This window comes from Dipodomys ordii, unplaced genomic scaffold, assembly GCF_000151885.1.
Source record: "Dipodomys ordii isolate 6190 unplaced genomic scaffold, Dord_2.0 Scaffold267, whole genome shotgun sequence".
NCBI classification, from domain to species: Eukaryota; Metazoa; Chordata; class Mammalia; order Rodentia; family Heteromyidae; genus Dipodomys; species Dipodomys ordii.
In genome coordinates this window covers 218,528-233,393 of record NW_012267483.1, presented here as the reverse complement: position 1 = coordinate 233,393, position 14,866 = coordinate 218,528, and the positions used below count along the sequence as shown (strand labels likewise).

The 14,866-nt window shown below is 37.6% G+C and overlaps 2 gene segments (V, D, J or C); both read right to left on the bottom strand.

The window, feature by feature from the left end:
- LOC106001106 overlaps positions 1-14,866 on the bottom strand; it is a 200,941-nt gene that overhangs the window by 99,784 nt on the left and 86,291 nt on the right.
- LOC106001107 lies at positions 7,233-8,177 on the bottom strand. The segment is given in 2 exon segments: positions 7,233-7,703; positions 8,071-8,177. Coding segments are annotated over 2 exon segments (381 nt in total).

Below are 14,866 nucleotides of genomic sequence, written 5' to 3'. Positions count from 1 at the left end.
CCCACCAAGTCCTCCTCCTCCCCCACCAAAGTTGTAAGGTTCATTTTCAACATAAAGACTTGTACGTCTCATTGTTGCAATGGGTCCACCTGTATCCCTAGTTAAACGATTTGTTTTTTCCCTTCCCCTCCACAAATTATACCAACATCAAATACATTGAAAGCAGGGGTTATACCATGGGGGAGGGACATACAAAGCAACAAAGAAATAATCTTATAAATATGCTAGAAACAATCGCATGAAAAAAAAATCATTTGAATACTTATCTTGGGTTTCATTTCACCTAACATCAACTTATCTGACTTTTTCTGCTTGTCTCAGACATATACTAGTTATTGCAAATAAGGAAAACCATGGGGCCTATGTTTCTTTGGGCCTGGCTTACTTCACTTAATATAATTTTTCCAAGTCTTTCCATTTCCTAACAAATGGGGCAATGTCATTATTTCTGATGGAGGCATAGAATTTCATGGTGTATTTATACCACATTTTCTTGATCCATTCATCTACTGAGGGGCATGTGGGTTGGTTCCAGATCTTAGTTATGGTAAATAATGCTGCAATAAACATATTTGTGCTGGTAGCATTAGTATGGTCTTGTTTGTGATCATTTGGGTAAATGCCCAAAAGTGGGATTGCTGGGTCATAGAGGAGCTCTATGTGGAGTCTTTTGAGGAACCTCCATACTACTTTCCAAAGTGGTTGAACAAGTTTACACTCCCACCAACAATGCAGCAAGGTTCCCTTCTGTCCACATCCCCTCCAGCATCTGTTGTTTAATTAGAGTTCTTGATTATAGCCATTCTAACTGGGGTGAGGTGGTATCTGAATGTTGTTTTGATTTACATTTCTTTTATGGCTAGAGAGATTGAGCATTTCTTCATGTGTCTATTGGCTATCTTTTTTTCCTCTTCAGAGAAGTTTCTAAGTCTTTAGCCCACTTATTTATTGGGCAGTTGTTTCTTTGAGGATTTGTTGTTGGGGGATTTAATTGGTTGAGTTCCAGGTATATTTTAGATATGAGACCCTTGTTCATTGTATGGCTTGTGAAGATTTTCTCCCAATCTGTTGGCTTTCTATTGATCGATCTTGCTAGCTATGTCCTTTGCCATGCAGAAGCTCTGCAACTTCATGCAATCCCATTTGTCCAACCTTTGTTTGATTTGTTGTGTTTCTGGGTCTCTATTAAGAAAATTTCAGCCTGTGCCAAGGAGACCTAGGGTTTCTCCTACTCCATCCTCTAATGTTTTCAGAGTATTTGCTTAATTTTGCCAGCACCATTTACTGAAGAGGCTGTGTTTCTTCCATTCTATTTTCAGCTCCCTTATCGAAGATCAGTGTGTGTCTGTAGGTTCATTTCTGGGTTTTCAATTTTATTCCATTGATCCTGAGGTCTGTTCTTGTGTCAGTACCAAGCTGCTTTGATTATTATGGCTTTGTAGTAGAGTTTGAAATTTGGTATTGATATTCCTCCATCACTGTTCTTTCTGTTAAGGAACATTTTTGCTATTTGGGGTCTTTTATTGTTCCATATGAATTTTTGGATTGCCTCTTCTATTTCCTTGTAGAATGAGGTTGGAATATTGATAGGTATCACACTGAATTTGTAGATAGCCTTGAGAAGTATTACCATTTTCACAAGGTTGATCTTTCCAATGCAGGAGCATGGGAGGTTTTGCCACTTTCTAAGTTCTGTTTTGATTTCGTTTTTCATGCCTTCCACTTCTGAATACTCTTTCCTATGATCTCCTTCTAGAATATCCAACATCACAAACCATTTTCTTCCTACCTCTGCAGATCCTCTGGTTCTTTTTAGCTCTGTCATTTGGTATTTTTATGTTATTTATCTCTTGTATGCATGGATGTCTGTTCATGCATCCTACTTATCTTTACTATAAAGATTATACATATGTCAGGGATGAGATGTTCTCTACATCATAAATTTAATTGTATCCTTTAATCCAATTGTTCCAAGAAAACCTGCATGTTCTTATATCACTTACATTTTTAAATTTTGTTCAAAACAGAAAGCAATATTTAATCATTTTGTTTAGAGCCTGGGAGCCAACCAGGTTCTGAAAATAATCCAAGGAATCAAGCAAAAGGGTAAGGTGGAATGTTGCTCACAGTTTTGAGGTCCAAAATATGGAAAGCATATCCACATTATGATAAGTGAAAGAAGATCTCAGGCTGTTTAAGTTAGAGTGCAATGTGTTAATGTTGTCCCCACAGAATTGTACAAAATTGGGAACAACTTCAGTGCACACACACACACGGAGAAGCATACACACAAAGTTCAGGTTGACAAGGATTGGCCAGAACTAATATTGGTACAGAACACACTAGTAGGACAAAGGCACATACCAAGGAACAAAGATCATTGTGGGCAGGAAAGGGGTATCAGGGCTAACATAGTTGTAGAGCCATGTGAAGTAAATTGTCTTCAAGAGGAGTATAGGTGACACATACAGTAGGAAATTATTATTAAAAGGAATTAATCAGATATCAAAATTCAGCAAATATAATTAGAAAAAAATTTCACTGTTGCAAAAGTATTATAGAAATAAAAATGGAGAATATTGGAATAAACTCTGATTTGGGGTTGTAATTAAAACCTCAAGTACAATTTCTTTGTTTTATAGAAATACGAATTAAATGTATATTGATACAATGAAAGTGTAAAAATACATCATAGATCAGTCAACTGTATAGATAAATACACAGAGGCTAGTGCTTCCTAACATAGAGAGAGTGAAAATTTTAGTGACACATCTTGTTTTCTAAATGACTTTCGGTAGTTGTACAAAGAGTTGCCATTTAACAAAGGCATTTATGAATATCATGTATCTTGGTCAATGTCACCCCTTTCAATGTTTCTCCTATCCCCTTACCCATGCTGACACTTACTTTCTTCATTTTGTGGTCTATAATTTAAAGTTCTTGTTTGCATTTCCCCCCTTGCCTCCTTCTAATCTTTAATTCATCTCCCCTTGGCTCTACTATAGCTCTTGCAAGTACCAATTTTCTAGTGGTTAGTTTGCTAGGCTTTGACTTTGCCTTTCTAAGGAATTACACTATTTGAATTCTCCTTTAAAAGTACTATATTTTCGACATAACATCTTGTACATCTCATTGTTGCAATGGGTCCATGGAGGGAGGTGGTGGTATAAGAGAGGTGGGGGGGATGGGAGGGAGAGAGGAAGGGATGGGAAGGGGAAACAAAGGAGGAGGCAACAATACTTGATAAGAAATGTACTCATCACCTTGCCCAAGTAATTGTAAATCCTCTGTATGGTATTTTCACAATAAATTTTTTTAAAGTACTATATTTAATGTAATCAGTTACATACTTTTACTTATAACTCTATAGGCTAATTATAGCTGCCACATATGAGAGAAACCATTCTCCTCATTCTACTTGCTAATATACTGATCTCTAAAAGAATAAGTCAGTATTTATTGGAGAAATGGCTAGTTTTAGGTGTAAGACAGGGAAATTATTCAATAAGCCTGGCTCATCTGATGCCAAAATTTAAGGAAATGGCTTGGCATTTTGAGACAAATGTGGGAAGTGTTAGAATGCAGCATGGTTATATCCTCCAATAAACAAATTTGAGGAATTTTGACTTTGAAAATGAGTTATGATGGATATTATAACCCCCTAATGAAACTATATATCATTAATTCATGTTCTGATTAGTAAGAGGATATTTAGAAAGAATCAAAAGATACTTTGTATTCATTTAAAAAAAACAAAGATAGAGGATAACTTGAAAACAACACTTTCATCTATGGGTAGAAAAGAAAGCCAGTATTGATAGCGAGATGGAAGTAATCACCATCTGACAGACTTTTCACTGATAATACAAAGTGTCACAACAGTACTTCAACCGACCACTTTGATACCCAACCACAGGGGTTTCATGCTTTGGTCCCCAGACATTAGACTTCAATCTTACGTCTCCACCATCATTACACATTGGACAATTTCCACATGATCACATGTTTGACATGAGTTGAGGTTGTACCCACAGAGTTGAACAAAGTGGGGGACAACTTCAATACACACACACACACACACACACACACACACACACACACACGTACACACATACACAAAGTCCAGGCTGAAAAGAATTAGCCAGTACTAAGATCAGTACAGAACATAGGAGTAGGACAAAGGCATGCAGCAGAGGACAAAGATCATTAGGGGCTGCAAATAGGCATCAGGGATAACACAGTTGTAGAGACAGGTGAAATAAATTGTCTTCAAGAGGACTATGGGTGACAAGAACAGTAGGAAATTAGTATTAAAAGGAATTAGTCAGATATTGAAATTCAGCAAATATAATTAGAAACAAGATTCTCATTCTTGCAAAATATTACAAAAATAAAAAGAGAATACTAGAATCAAAGTTCTAATACTCAACTTTTTGCACTATATCTCATTCTTCCTCAGGTCCATCCTCTTGGGAGTAGCTATATAGAAAACGCTCATTCTCCATTTTCAATATATGACCAGCTGTGCTGCTGCCAGGAGGCAGAATGGATATGGTATAGGTGTTCTGATAGGTTGCACTAGAGATATATTATAGTGTGAACAAGCAAGAAATGCAGGAACATCAGGGACCTCCTGACTTTCACCAAACGTTATGGCTTGTTACTCTAGAACAAAGAAATGTGAAAGTTTGGAATTTAGACAATAGCTTCCAGAAAACCAACTTAGGGCTCAAAAAGATTAGTATAAATGCATTTTATTTATACTGCTGATGGATTAACTAAAACATGCCCCAAATATATGAAGCAACTATTTTCAAAACACTTTAGTAACAAAAGCCACAGATCTCTTAGTTGGAAACCAAAAACAGTAAGATTTACCTTGATCAACCTTATACGGAGAATTCCCAGAGACTCAAGAAGGAAGAAGAAATCAAGTAGAATGGAGATAGGACCACAAGACAGCTAGTTTAGGAATGTGAAGTAAACAGAGTATCTCCATAAAGTACCTAGAGAAAGTCCAACCCAGTGACCAAGCTGTAGAAGCAAATACTTTTTAAACCACGTTTTAATTAAACCACATTTTAATTATATTATTCTTTCTTAGAGGACAATAACTTCACAATCTTTTCAATATCTTTTTATGTTAAAACAAATGTAAGGATAGGATTTTCTAACATTTAGATTTTGCTTTTCCACAAGGCCTGAGTACTAAGGATTTTTTTCCAGTGGACCCCTGTGTATCTATGCTAACAGATGGGCGACTTGAAATGTCAGTGCTCTGTTGAAACTGCTTAGATTTTTGGAGGTGCTGCCTTTTAGAAGGATAAAGCTGCTCTCATGGAGTGATTCGTATCTCTTAATAGTCATTTGAATTGGATGATTCAACTCAGAAATAATTATGAATTTGCACTTCAGCATCCATGAACAAAAATGATTGTTAATTAAGAAAAATGTTGATGGGTTGCCTATGACTTTCCTTAAAGGATCATATTTGCTGAAGTAAAATTTTCCTAAATTATGCATTCTAAAACATTCCCTGGACACCAGTTTCCTTGATAAAACACAGAGCATCATTACTTGGACAGAGTTGTATCCACTGTTGCCTTTGTAACAAGTGCTTAGAGATGATGGGAATATTCTGGTTTCTGAAGAACAAATGAGCAGCCAAGTATATTTTTATATTTAACTACATGACTGTTATGCAGTTATTTTCAATATGTGTATTTGCCCGTATACATGTTTTCTAGAAAACTTTTCTAGAAATGTCAAATGTAGACTGGAAATATTTAATGTAATTTGTCATTTTCATCAGCATATTACAATGAAATTTTTTGCTATGATTTTAGATTCAATAATAGTATTTGAAAATACCTCCAAATGAGGTCCAGACCTATCACTCAATCAGCAAAATTCTTAGATGGAAAGTAGTAACGACAGCTAATGTCAATCACTGTACATCAGCACTGTGCTGGAGGTACAGTGATGAATTTTTGTTGCTATGATCTTAGATTCAACATCAGGAAACTCCTCAAAGTGAGCTCCAGACTCAGAACTCAATTGGTAAAATTCTTAGAAAGGAACTAGTGATCACAACCGACTTGTCAATTACACAGCATCAGCATTCTGCTAGAAGCACAGTGATAATTTATTTTTCTTTTCTGGTGACTCTTACAGACTTATACAATGAGGAGCCTAGTGAGAATTGAAAATCAGACTTTGTGTGCCCTGGTAAAATGCCTGGACAGAGGTGTGAGCTGAGATTTTGTTCTGACTACTCTTCTACAGAATATTACAGTTGTGGATAAACTTGGCATTAACTATTCCTGTTAAGACGTTCCAAAGAGTGACTTAAGGCTATTCCATTTGTTAATATACATTCCAGATCTATATTTTTTTCCTATGAATAATACCCTGATGAGCTCAGAGCATTTCCAATGTCATGCTACTTTTTTTTCCAAATGGCTTTGAGAACATCATGCTGAAACAGTTTACACAATCTGAGGTAGATGCACACTGGGCACTGGTGGAGGTCAGGGTATCCCTCAAGTCCCAGCCTGTGCAATGTCATAGTTCGAGGCCTCTGAAAGGCCCATTACAAGGAAATGATAAATGTTGAAAGTGATGGAAGTGGATACCAGACACATTTAAATATGAAAGATTCCCTCTTGACATGGTTTTCATATGGAGTCATGGAGGTTGAACAGGTTGGACTGTGAATGCTGTGCCCATTGAACAAGGGCTCAGTCTCAGGCTTCTGGCACATATGAAGCATATTCCCAGGCTTGACCCCAATCCACTCTCTTAATTAGATCCAGAGCCCCAGGACACAGAATGCAGAGACCACTGGCTATGTGCAATTTTGTAACTTTCTCAGGTTGATCCAACCAAGAGTCAATGATAAAACTTTGCTAATGGTTTGATGGTTAGGCAGGGTTTGATGAACACACAGAGCAGAAGCTAGATAAGGTACAACTGGGCTTCTTCTGAACAGAAAACACAGGATAGGCTAAAGTTGTAGGCTTGGATGTGCTTGAAGGAAGTATTATGTTTCATTACAAAGGGAATAAAATCAAAGAAGTCATTCGATTCATAGATCATTGGTTGGTTCTAATACTACTAAAGAGAGAAATTTTTCAAAAATTCCTTATGGTTTATCTAAAGTCTCCTGGTCTTTATATTCAGATAATTGTTCTCCTGGTCATTATAGATTGCATTTTGTTGTATTGTCATAAACTCTTCATCTCTACTCAGAGTCACTCTTATATTGACCTCAATATCTTCCTCTTAGGCAGACTCACACAATCTGCTGGGCTGCTCCCCAGACCAGCCAGCCATGAGGGCAGCTCACCCAGCCAGATGGGAGGTTTTTGTTCAAGGCTGTATCACTGTGGGAGGAAGATGTGTACTTTGAAGACAGTAATAAACTCCAGCATCCTCTGCTTCCACCCTGCTGATTGTCAGTGTGAAATCTGTGCCTGACCCACTGCCACTGAATCTGTCTGGGACCCCAGATGCTCGTTTGGAAACCAAATAGATCAGAGGTTGTGGAGACTGGCCTGGCTTCTGCAGATACCAGTCCAAATAGGTGTTTCCATTACTATGCAGGAGACTCTGACTAGACCTGCAGGAGATGGAAGCCAGCTGTCCCAGGGTGACAGGTAGGGAACTCGGGGTCTGGGTCATCACAACATCTCCACTGGAATCTGAAATTAGAATAAGACAGAAGTGCAAGGTTATATATAATCATAGAGAACCATGTGTTTATTACTATTATTTAGGTAAATATTGCTTCTTATTCATAGTCATGATTTGATTTATAAACTCAAAATACTAAATATTAAAAAGACATATTTTTGAAGCACAAAAGTGTCTGTAGAAGTCAATGACAGTATTCCTTCCTAGCAGAGTCTTTACCCAAGCACAGGTACTCATTCTGGAATGTTTCTCACTCTCTCAGACCTAAACATTATTTGTCCTATCATGAACATCTAACACATGGATAAGGCATGACTGGGCCCTGAAAGCTCTCCCTTCTGCCCTCTCTCATTCCTCATCTCCCTTTGTCCTTACCAGGGATCCAGAGCATGAACAGCCACAGGAGCTGAGACAAGGACTTCATTTTTGGAGTAAAATGAGGAGTCTTGACAGGTCAAGGCAAGTTCAGAGCTGAGCCTTTATCTCAGATTTAGAAAGGAAGGTCCTCTTTAGAGAGCAATATGCAAATAACCAGGTGGGTGCAGCAGTGTGAGAAAAGAAAAAGGGAAGGTAATGAGAAGTACAAGTTATCATGTCAAAAACGAACTTTACAACTTTGGTGCTGTTGCGGGGTGGTGGGGAGGATTGGGTGGGGGGTCGGGGGAGGCTGGGAAGGGATGTGAAGGGTAAACAAAGGAGGAGGCTGCAATGCTTGATAAGAAATGTACTCATTATCTTGCCATGTAATTGTAACCCCTCTGTACAGTATGTTCACAAAAAATTAAAATTAAAAAAAAAGAAAAAGGTAAGGTAAAGCCTGCTCTTCTGAAAAAAGTGTCAAGTGTGTTCTGTGTTGGATGATGATCAATAAAAATCCATGATACCTGTGCTACTAGGAGGGACTCCATTGTGAAAGTCTGGAGCTGCAGGCTCCAGAGAGTGCACAAGTTCCTACCACCATACTATATGTATGTTTAAGTCCAGGACAGTCTTTTGGAAAGAAAGGACACTGGGCCTGGCTCTCCTGACTTCCCTCAGCTAGTGTAGAGAAAGACATAGCGCACACTGTCAGCAGCTTTGATCCTCAGGGAATTGACCAATATGAGCACAGAGTTGAGGGATAAGAAGAGGCAAGGATAATATCTACAATCGTTAGAAATTCTGTTTCCAAAGAACTTCCTATTAAAACTTAGAGTAAAGAAATGTCAAGGAGAACACGATTTTCCCTTATAGATAGTGAACTAATAATACAGATAGTGGAATTTATAAGGGAAAAGTAAAATGGTAGAATATTTATATCAGAGAATGGGATTATATATATATATTAAATTTTCAAATTTAATTTTTTAATATTTTAAATCCACTAAATATCCTTTCATTGTCCTGCACTATATTTGTACAGCAAATTAATTAAAAGGTTTATTGAATGTTCCCTCTAGAAAGTAATGGAAGGGTGAAATTGATCAAGATGCATTGTACTCAAACACTGACATGCTGAGGTAAAACCCCTTTGTGTAACTTCTGATGCATAATCATACACATATAATTTATGATTAACTTAAATTAGTATTTTACATCTAAATATCTCTAGTTTCAATCTAATTTAACCAATATTTGCATAATTATCTCAGAGTTTTGATTATCTTCTCCTTGTCTCCAAAGATGCTGGCCTATCTGAGATAGCACATCACCTGGGAAGAGGGAGCATCTGGAGAAGGAGGCTTGTACTCATGTCCCAATGGTCCCCACTTGGCCATTGGAAAAGGTGTCTTGTAGGAAGTGATTAAATCAAGGGAGTTCCTGATCTCTGGAGGATGAAAGTTACTCTCCTGAAGTGAGAATAGGTTGAAACAGTAGTTGTTTGTGATAGAAGGTAGACAATCATATGCTTGACCACTTCAACTTGCAGCGGGTTCTCTTTTTATAGACACTCCATATTTTCCCACAGACATGACAGCCATCACCTGATGAGAATATTACATCTAGGGCTTTCTGCATCTTAAATTCTTTTTTATTCAGAGCTTAACTTTGTTATAGAAAAGGCTGGAAATGTGGCTTAGTGTAGAATGTTTGCCTAGCATGCATGAAGCTCTGGGTTCAATTTCTCAGTACCATTTCCACAGGGGGAAAAAATCCACAAGTGGTGTTGTGGCTCAAGTGGTAGAGCACTATCCTTGAGCAAAGAAGCTCAGGGACAGTGCCCAGGCACTGAATTCAGTCCCAGGACTGGCAAAAAGGAAAGAAAAGAAGAGAAAAGAAAAGAACTGATACTGGTGTCTGTGTGTGTGTGTGTGTGTGTGTGTGTGTGTGTGTAAGAGAGAGAGAGAGAGAGAAAGAGTGTGTGTGTGATGGTTCAAATAGAAACAATCTAAAATGGGCTAACTGAGGAGTAAAAACAATCTCTCTACCTGTAATACTAATCTTGTGCAGAATGATACAATTGTGGATAAAATTTGTTAGAAATTTCCATAAGTTACATGAAGTATTCCATTAGTTCACACACAATGCAGATCGTATTTCTCCTATGAATGTTATCTTAGTGGCATCATAGTATCTCGAACTTCATCCTTTAGTTTCTGAGATGGCTTTGAGAGGATCACGGTAAAACAGTTTACACCACCGGAGGCAGATGCACACTGGACACTGGTGGAGACCAGACAATCCCCGAGTCCTTGGCTGTGCAGTATCATAGTTCCAAGCTTCTGAAAGGCTCATTACAAGAAAAATTTTGACATTATTTAATGTGATCAAAGTAGATAAAAGACAAACTAATGCATTGATGATTCCCTGATGCCATGGTTTTTCAAATAAAATCACAAAGGCTGACCAGGTAACGCAGTGAATGTTATGCCCATTGAACAAGGGCTCAATCTCAGACTCCCTGGAACCTATGAACACTATTACAGGGTTTCACCAGACTCTCCCTTTTAAAGTACCAGAGTACCAGTACACAGAAGGCCAAAGACCACTGTACAAAGTCCAGTACTGTAACTGTTCCAGGTTGATACAGCCAAAGGACAATTATCAAACTCTGCGAATAGTTTGATGGTCAGGAAAGACTTGGGAAACACAGAGGGAAGAAGCTAGACAATGCATAACTGGGCTTCCAGATTCTGAATAGAAGGCAAATCGTATGCTATAAGTATGGGCCAAGATGGTGTGCTTGATAGAATTAGTATAATTTTCATTATAAAGGGAAAGAACTTACATTGCAGCAGACATTTGATTCTTATATTGCTAGTTAGCCATAATGCTACTTAAGACACAAGGAATATTTTCAATTAATACCCCATGGTTTAACTGAAGCCTCCTGGTTTTGTTTTTCCATGATTATTCTCTTGGTCTTTGTAAATTGTATGTAGCCACATACACTTCTACTCTCAGATTCTCTTACATTGACCATTGTATAAGTCTCCTATGCACACTCAGACAATCAGTTCTGCTGTGCCCCTAGACAAGTAACCCATGAATGTAACTCACCCAGTCAGATGGGAGGTTTTAGTTCAGGGCTGGATCACTGCCTGAAGAAAATGTGTGTCTTGAAAGCACTAATAAACTCCAACATCCCCAGGCTTCACCCTGCTGATTTTCAGTGTGAAATCTGTATCTGACCCACTGTCACTGAATCTGACTGGGATACTAGATGCTCAGTTGGAAACTCCATAGATAAGGAGTTGTGGAGACTGGCCAAACTTCTGCTGATACCATGCCAGATAAGCATCATCACTCTCTAGGAGGCCCGGACTAGCCCTGTAGGAGATGGAGGCTTGCTCTCCCAGGATGACAGGCAGGGAAAGTGGAGTCTGGGTCAGCACAATATCTCTACTGCATCCTGAAATTAGAATAAGTTAGAAGTGCAAGGTTATGTACAACTATAGGTATATATACATTTATTACATCTAATTTGATACATATTTGCCTATTACTCATATTTCATGATTTAAACCAGAATCTAAAATACTAAATATTTGTAAAAATGAGACATTTTTATTTTTTATTTTTATTTATTTTTATTTTTTATACTTTATAATTTTAATTTTTTTATTGTGAAAATACTGTACAGAGGGGTTACAATTACATGGGCAAGATAGTGAATACATTTCTTATCAAGCATTGTAGCCTCCTTCTTTGTTTACCCTCCCATCCCTTCCCATCCTCCCTCCCCCTTCACCAAAACCTCCCCACCCAAGTTGTAAAGTTCGTTTTCAACAAGACAACTTGTACTTCTCATTGTTGCAACAGGTCCACCTGTATTCTTATTTAAACGACTTGTTTTCCCCTTCCCCTCCACAAATTATACCAACATCAATTACAGTGAAAGCAGGGGTTATACTGTGGGGGAGGGACATACAAAGCAACAAAGAAATAATATTATAAGGGGCTGGGAAGATGGCTCAGTGGTAGAGCGCATGCCTTGCATGCCTGAGGCCCTGGGTTCGATTCCTCAGCACCACATAAGCAAAAAGAAAAAAGCCGGAAGTGGCGCTGTGGCTCAAGTGGTAGAGCAATAGCCTTGAGCTGAAGAGCTGAGCGACAGCGCCCAGGCCCAGAGTTCAGGCCCCACAACCGGACCCAAAAAAAAGAAAAAAGAAAAAAAAAGAAATAATCTTATAATTGCGTTAGAAACACATGCATGAAAGAAAAAAAACATTTAAAATACATACCTTAGGGTTCATTTTCCTAACATCACCTTATCTGACATTTTCTGATTGACTCATACATATACTCTGGCTTGGCTTACTTCACATAATATAATTTTTTCCAAGTCTTACCATTTCCTAACAAATGGGGCAATGTCATTCTTTCTGATGGAGGCACAGAATTCCATTTTGTATATATACCACATTTTCTTGAAACATTCATCTACTGAGGGGCATCTGGGTTGGTTCCAGATCTTAGCTATGGTAAATAATGCTGTTAGTGTGGTAGCTGTTAGTGTGGTCTTGTTTGTGATCATTTGGGTAAATTCCCAAAAGTGGGATTGCTGGGTCATAGGGGAGCTCTATGTGGAGTCTTTTGAGTAACCTCCATACTGCTTTCCAAAGTGGTTGAACAAGTTTACACTCCCACCAACAATGCAGTAAGGTTCCCTTTTATCCCCATCCCCTCCAGCATCTGTTGGTATTAGAGTTCTTGATTATAGCCATTCTAACTGAGGTGAAGTGGCATCTCAATGTTGTTCTTTTTTTCCTTCATGTTTCCCTTGTTTATTCCCTGTTGTCACTGTTTTTTATTTTGGTACTTTGTATCTTATATAAATGTATATCTGATTTGTGGAAGGGAAGGGGAAGATGGAAGTGGTGAGACAAAGGACAAAGGATGAGCCAATGTAATTGTAATACTCACAGACATTTTGGAAATAAGCTTTACAACTTGGAGTGGGGAGGGAAGTAGAGGGAAGGGAAAGTGTTAGAAATTGAGGAAAGGGATAACAATGTTCAATAAGAAATGTACTCATTACCTTACGTATATAATTGTAACTCCTCTGTACATCACCCTTACAATAAAAAAAACTTTTACATGGACAAATATTATTTCTTCAATTTCTAAAGAAATATATTTGAAGAATCAAAATGACCTTCAAAATTTTAGAAGTCAGTAACAAATTCATCAGTACCATGGGATTCTTGATTGAAATGTATTTAAATGTAAATTAAGTAATATGTATAGATTCAATTTGATTGCCTCTTCCTTCCCTACATAGATTTGATATTTTGTGTCTTTGACTCAATCATCTAAAGTTGTTTATTATTGCACTTTTAAATTTTACAACTGTGGGATTGCTGATAAAAATCTCATCTTTGTTTAAAAAAAAAGACATGTACTCATTACTTTATGTAACTGTAACCCCTCTGTACATCATGTTTACAATAAAATAAAGTTATAAAAAAGATAAACTTCCCCAATGTTAGAACTTCAAATAGATCAACCACCAGGCACCTAAGACTAGTTCACTCCCATCAAGTGATAAAGTGATATCTACTCCTCTGCAAGGCCTTAGCACAGAGATAATGGACCAACAGCAGTGATTATAAGTACTTACATATTATGCATAGCTCTTTTCCTAATCACAGTTCTTTGTCTATTTAAACCTAGATCTACTGTCAGTACCCTGAAGACTACTAAAGATGGGTTAAATTCTGTCTTCCTGTCTTTTGCATGCCATGTAACAAATCTCCTTCTTTTACCATGTGTATCCCTTTATTTAATGCATAGATGTGTGGGCAGACCTTGCACCAGGAACTTTAAGTTTGAGCATGGAGTATTAGAACTCTGGTTTCGAAACCATAAGGAAGAATTATTCTACCAACCATTTCCATGTAGCCTATTAATTCTATAGAAGCCCTTCCTAATCCTCATCTTGGCTCACCAGTCCTCCCCTGTTCCTCAGCTGTCTCTCAACAGCATCCTAATAAATCTTTACATCTTTGCTACCTTGTTTGGTTAATGCTTTTTCCACCCATGAGTAACACCTGCCACCACAAAGACCCTTCTGCAGTTGTTCATAACAACCGTCATGTTTCCAACCAAAAGCCATTTGGTAAATTTTCATGACATGGAAGATTTATACAAGTTTTTTCTTCAAGCTCTTTATTTCTTTTACACAAAGTCCTATAGAATGTTGCAATTGAACATGTTCTTTATATTTCATAGTTCTTAGAAATAAGAGTTGGTTTATGAAAGTAAGAACATAACAAAATTTAAAATCAACCCCAACATTTATCCTACATTTCAGAGTTCCTTTCTAAGGGAACATTGACCAAAATTGGAAGTAACTAAATATACTTAAGTTTTCCTAAGCTTATTCTGCAGTAAATTTTGAGGGTGTGAGTTAGAGTGGAGACAAAGAAAAATAAGTAAGAATTAAAACAATCAGTGATGACAATTGCCCCTGGCTTACAAGGCACATTGAGGTCTAGAAAAGAGGCCATGAAATTGTATGATGAGATTGCCTTTCTATCCTTTTTCTTTTATCTGAGAACATAGCAACACGTTCTCAATTCCTTCCTATTACTGAGATGATATCCGGATTTGTAATAAATCTAGATTTCTTTATTACAGCCTAAATTCTATCTTGAGATCTTGGGACCTCAACTCATTTTCATACACTGACACTCACTTTCTGTTGTTAAGTCTCTATGTTTTCAAAATTAAATAGCATTGTGGATCC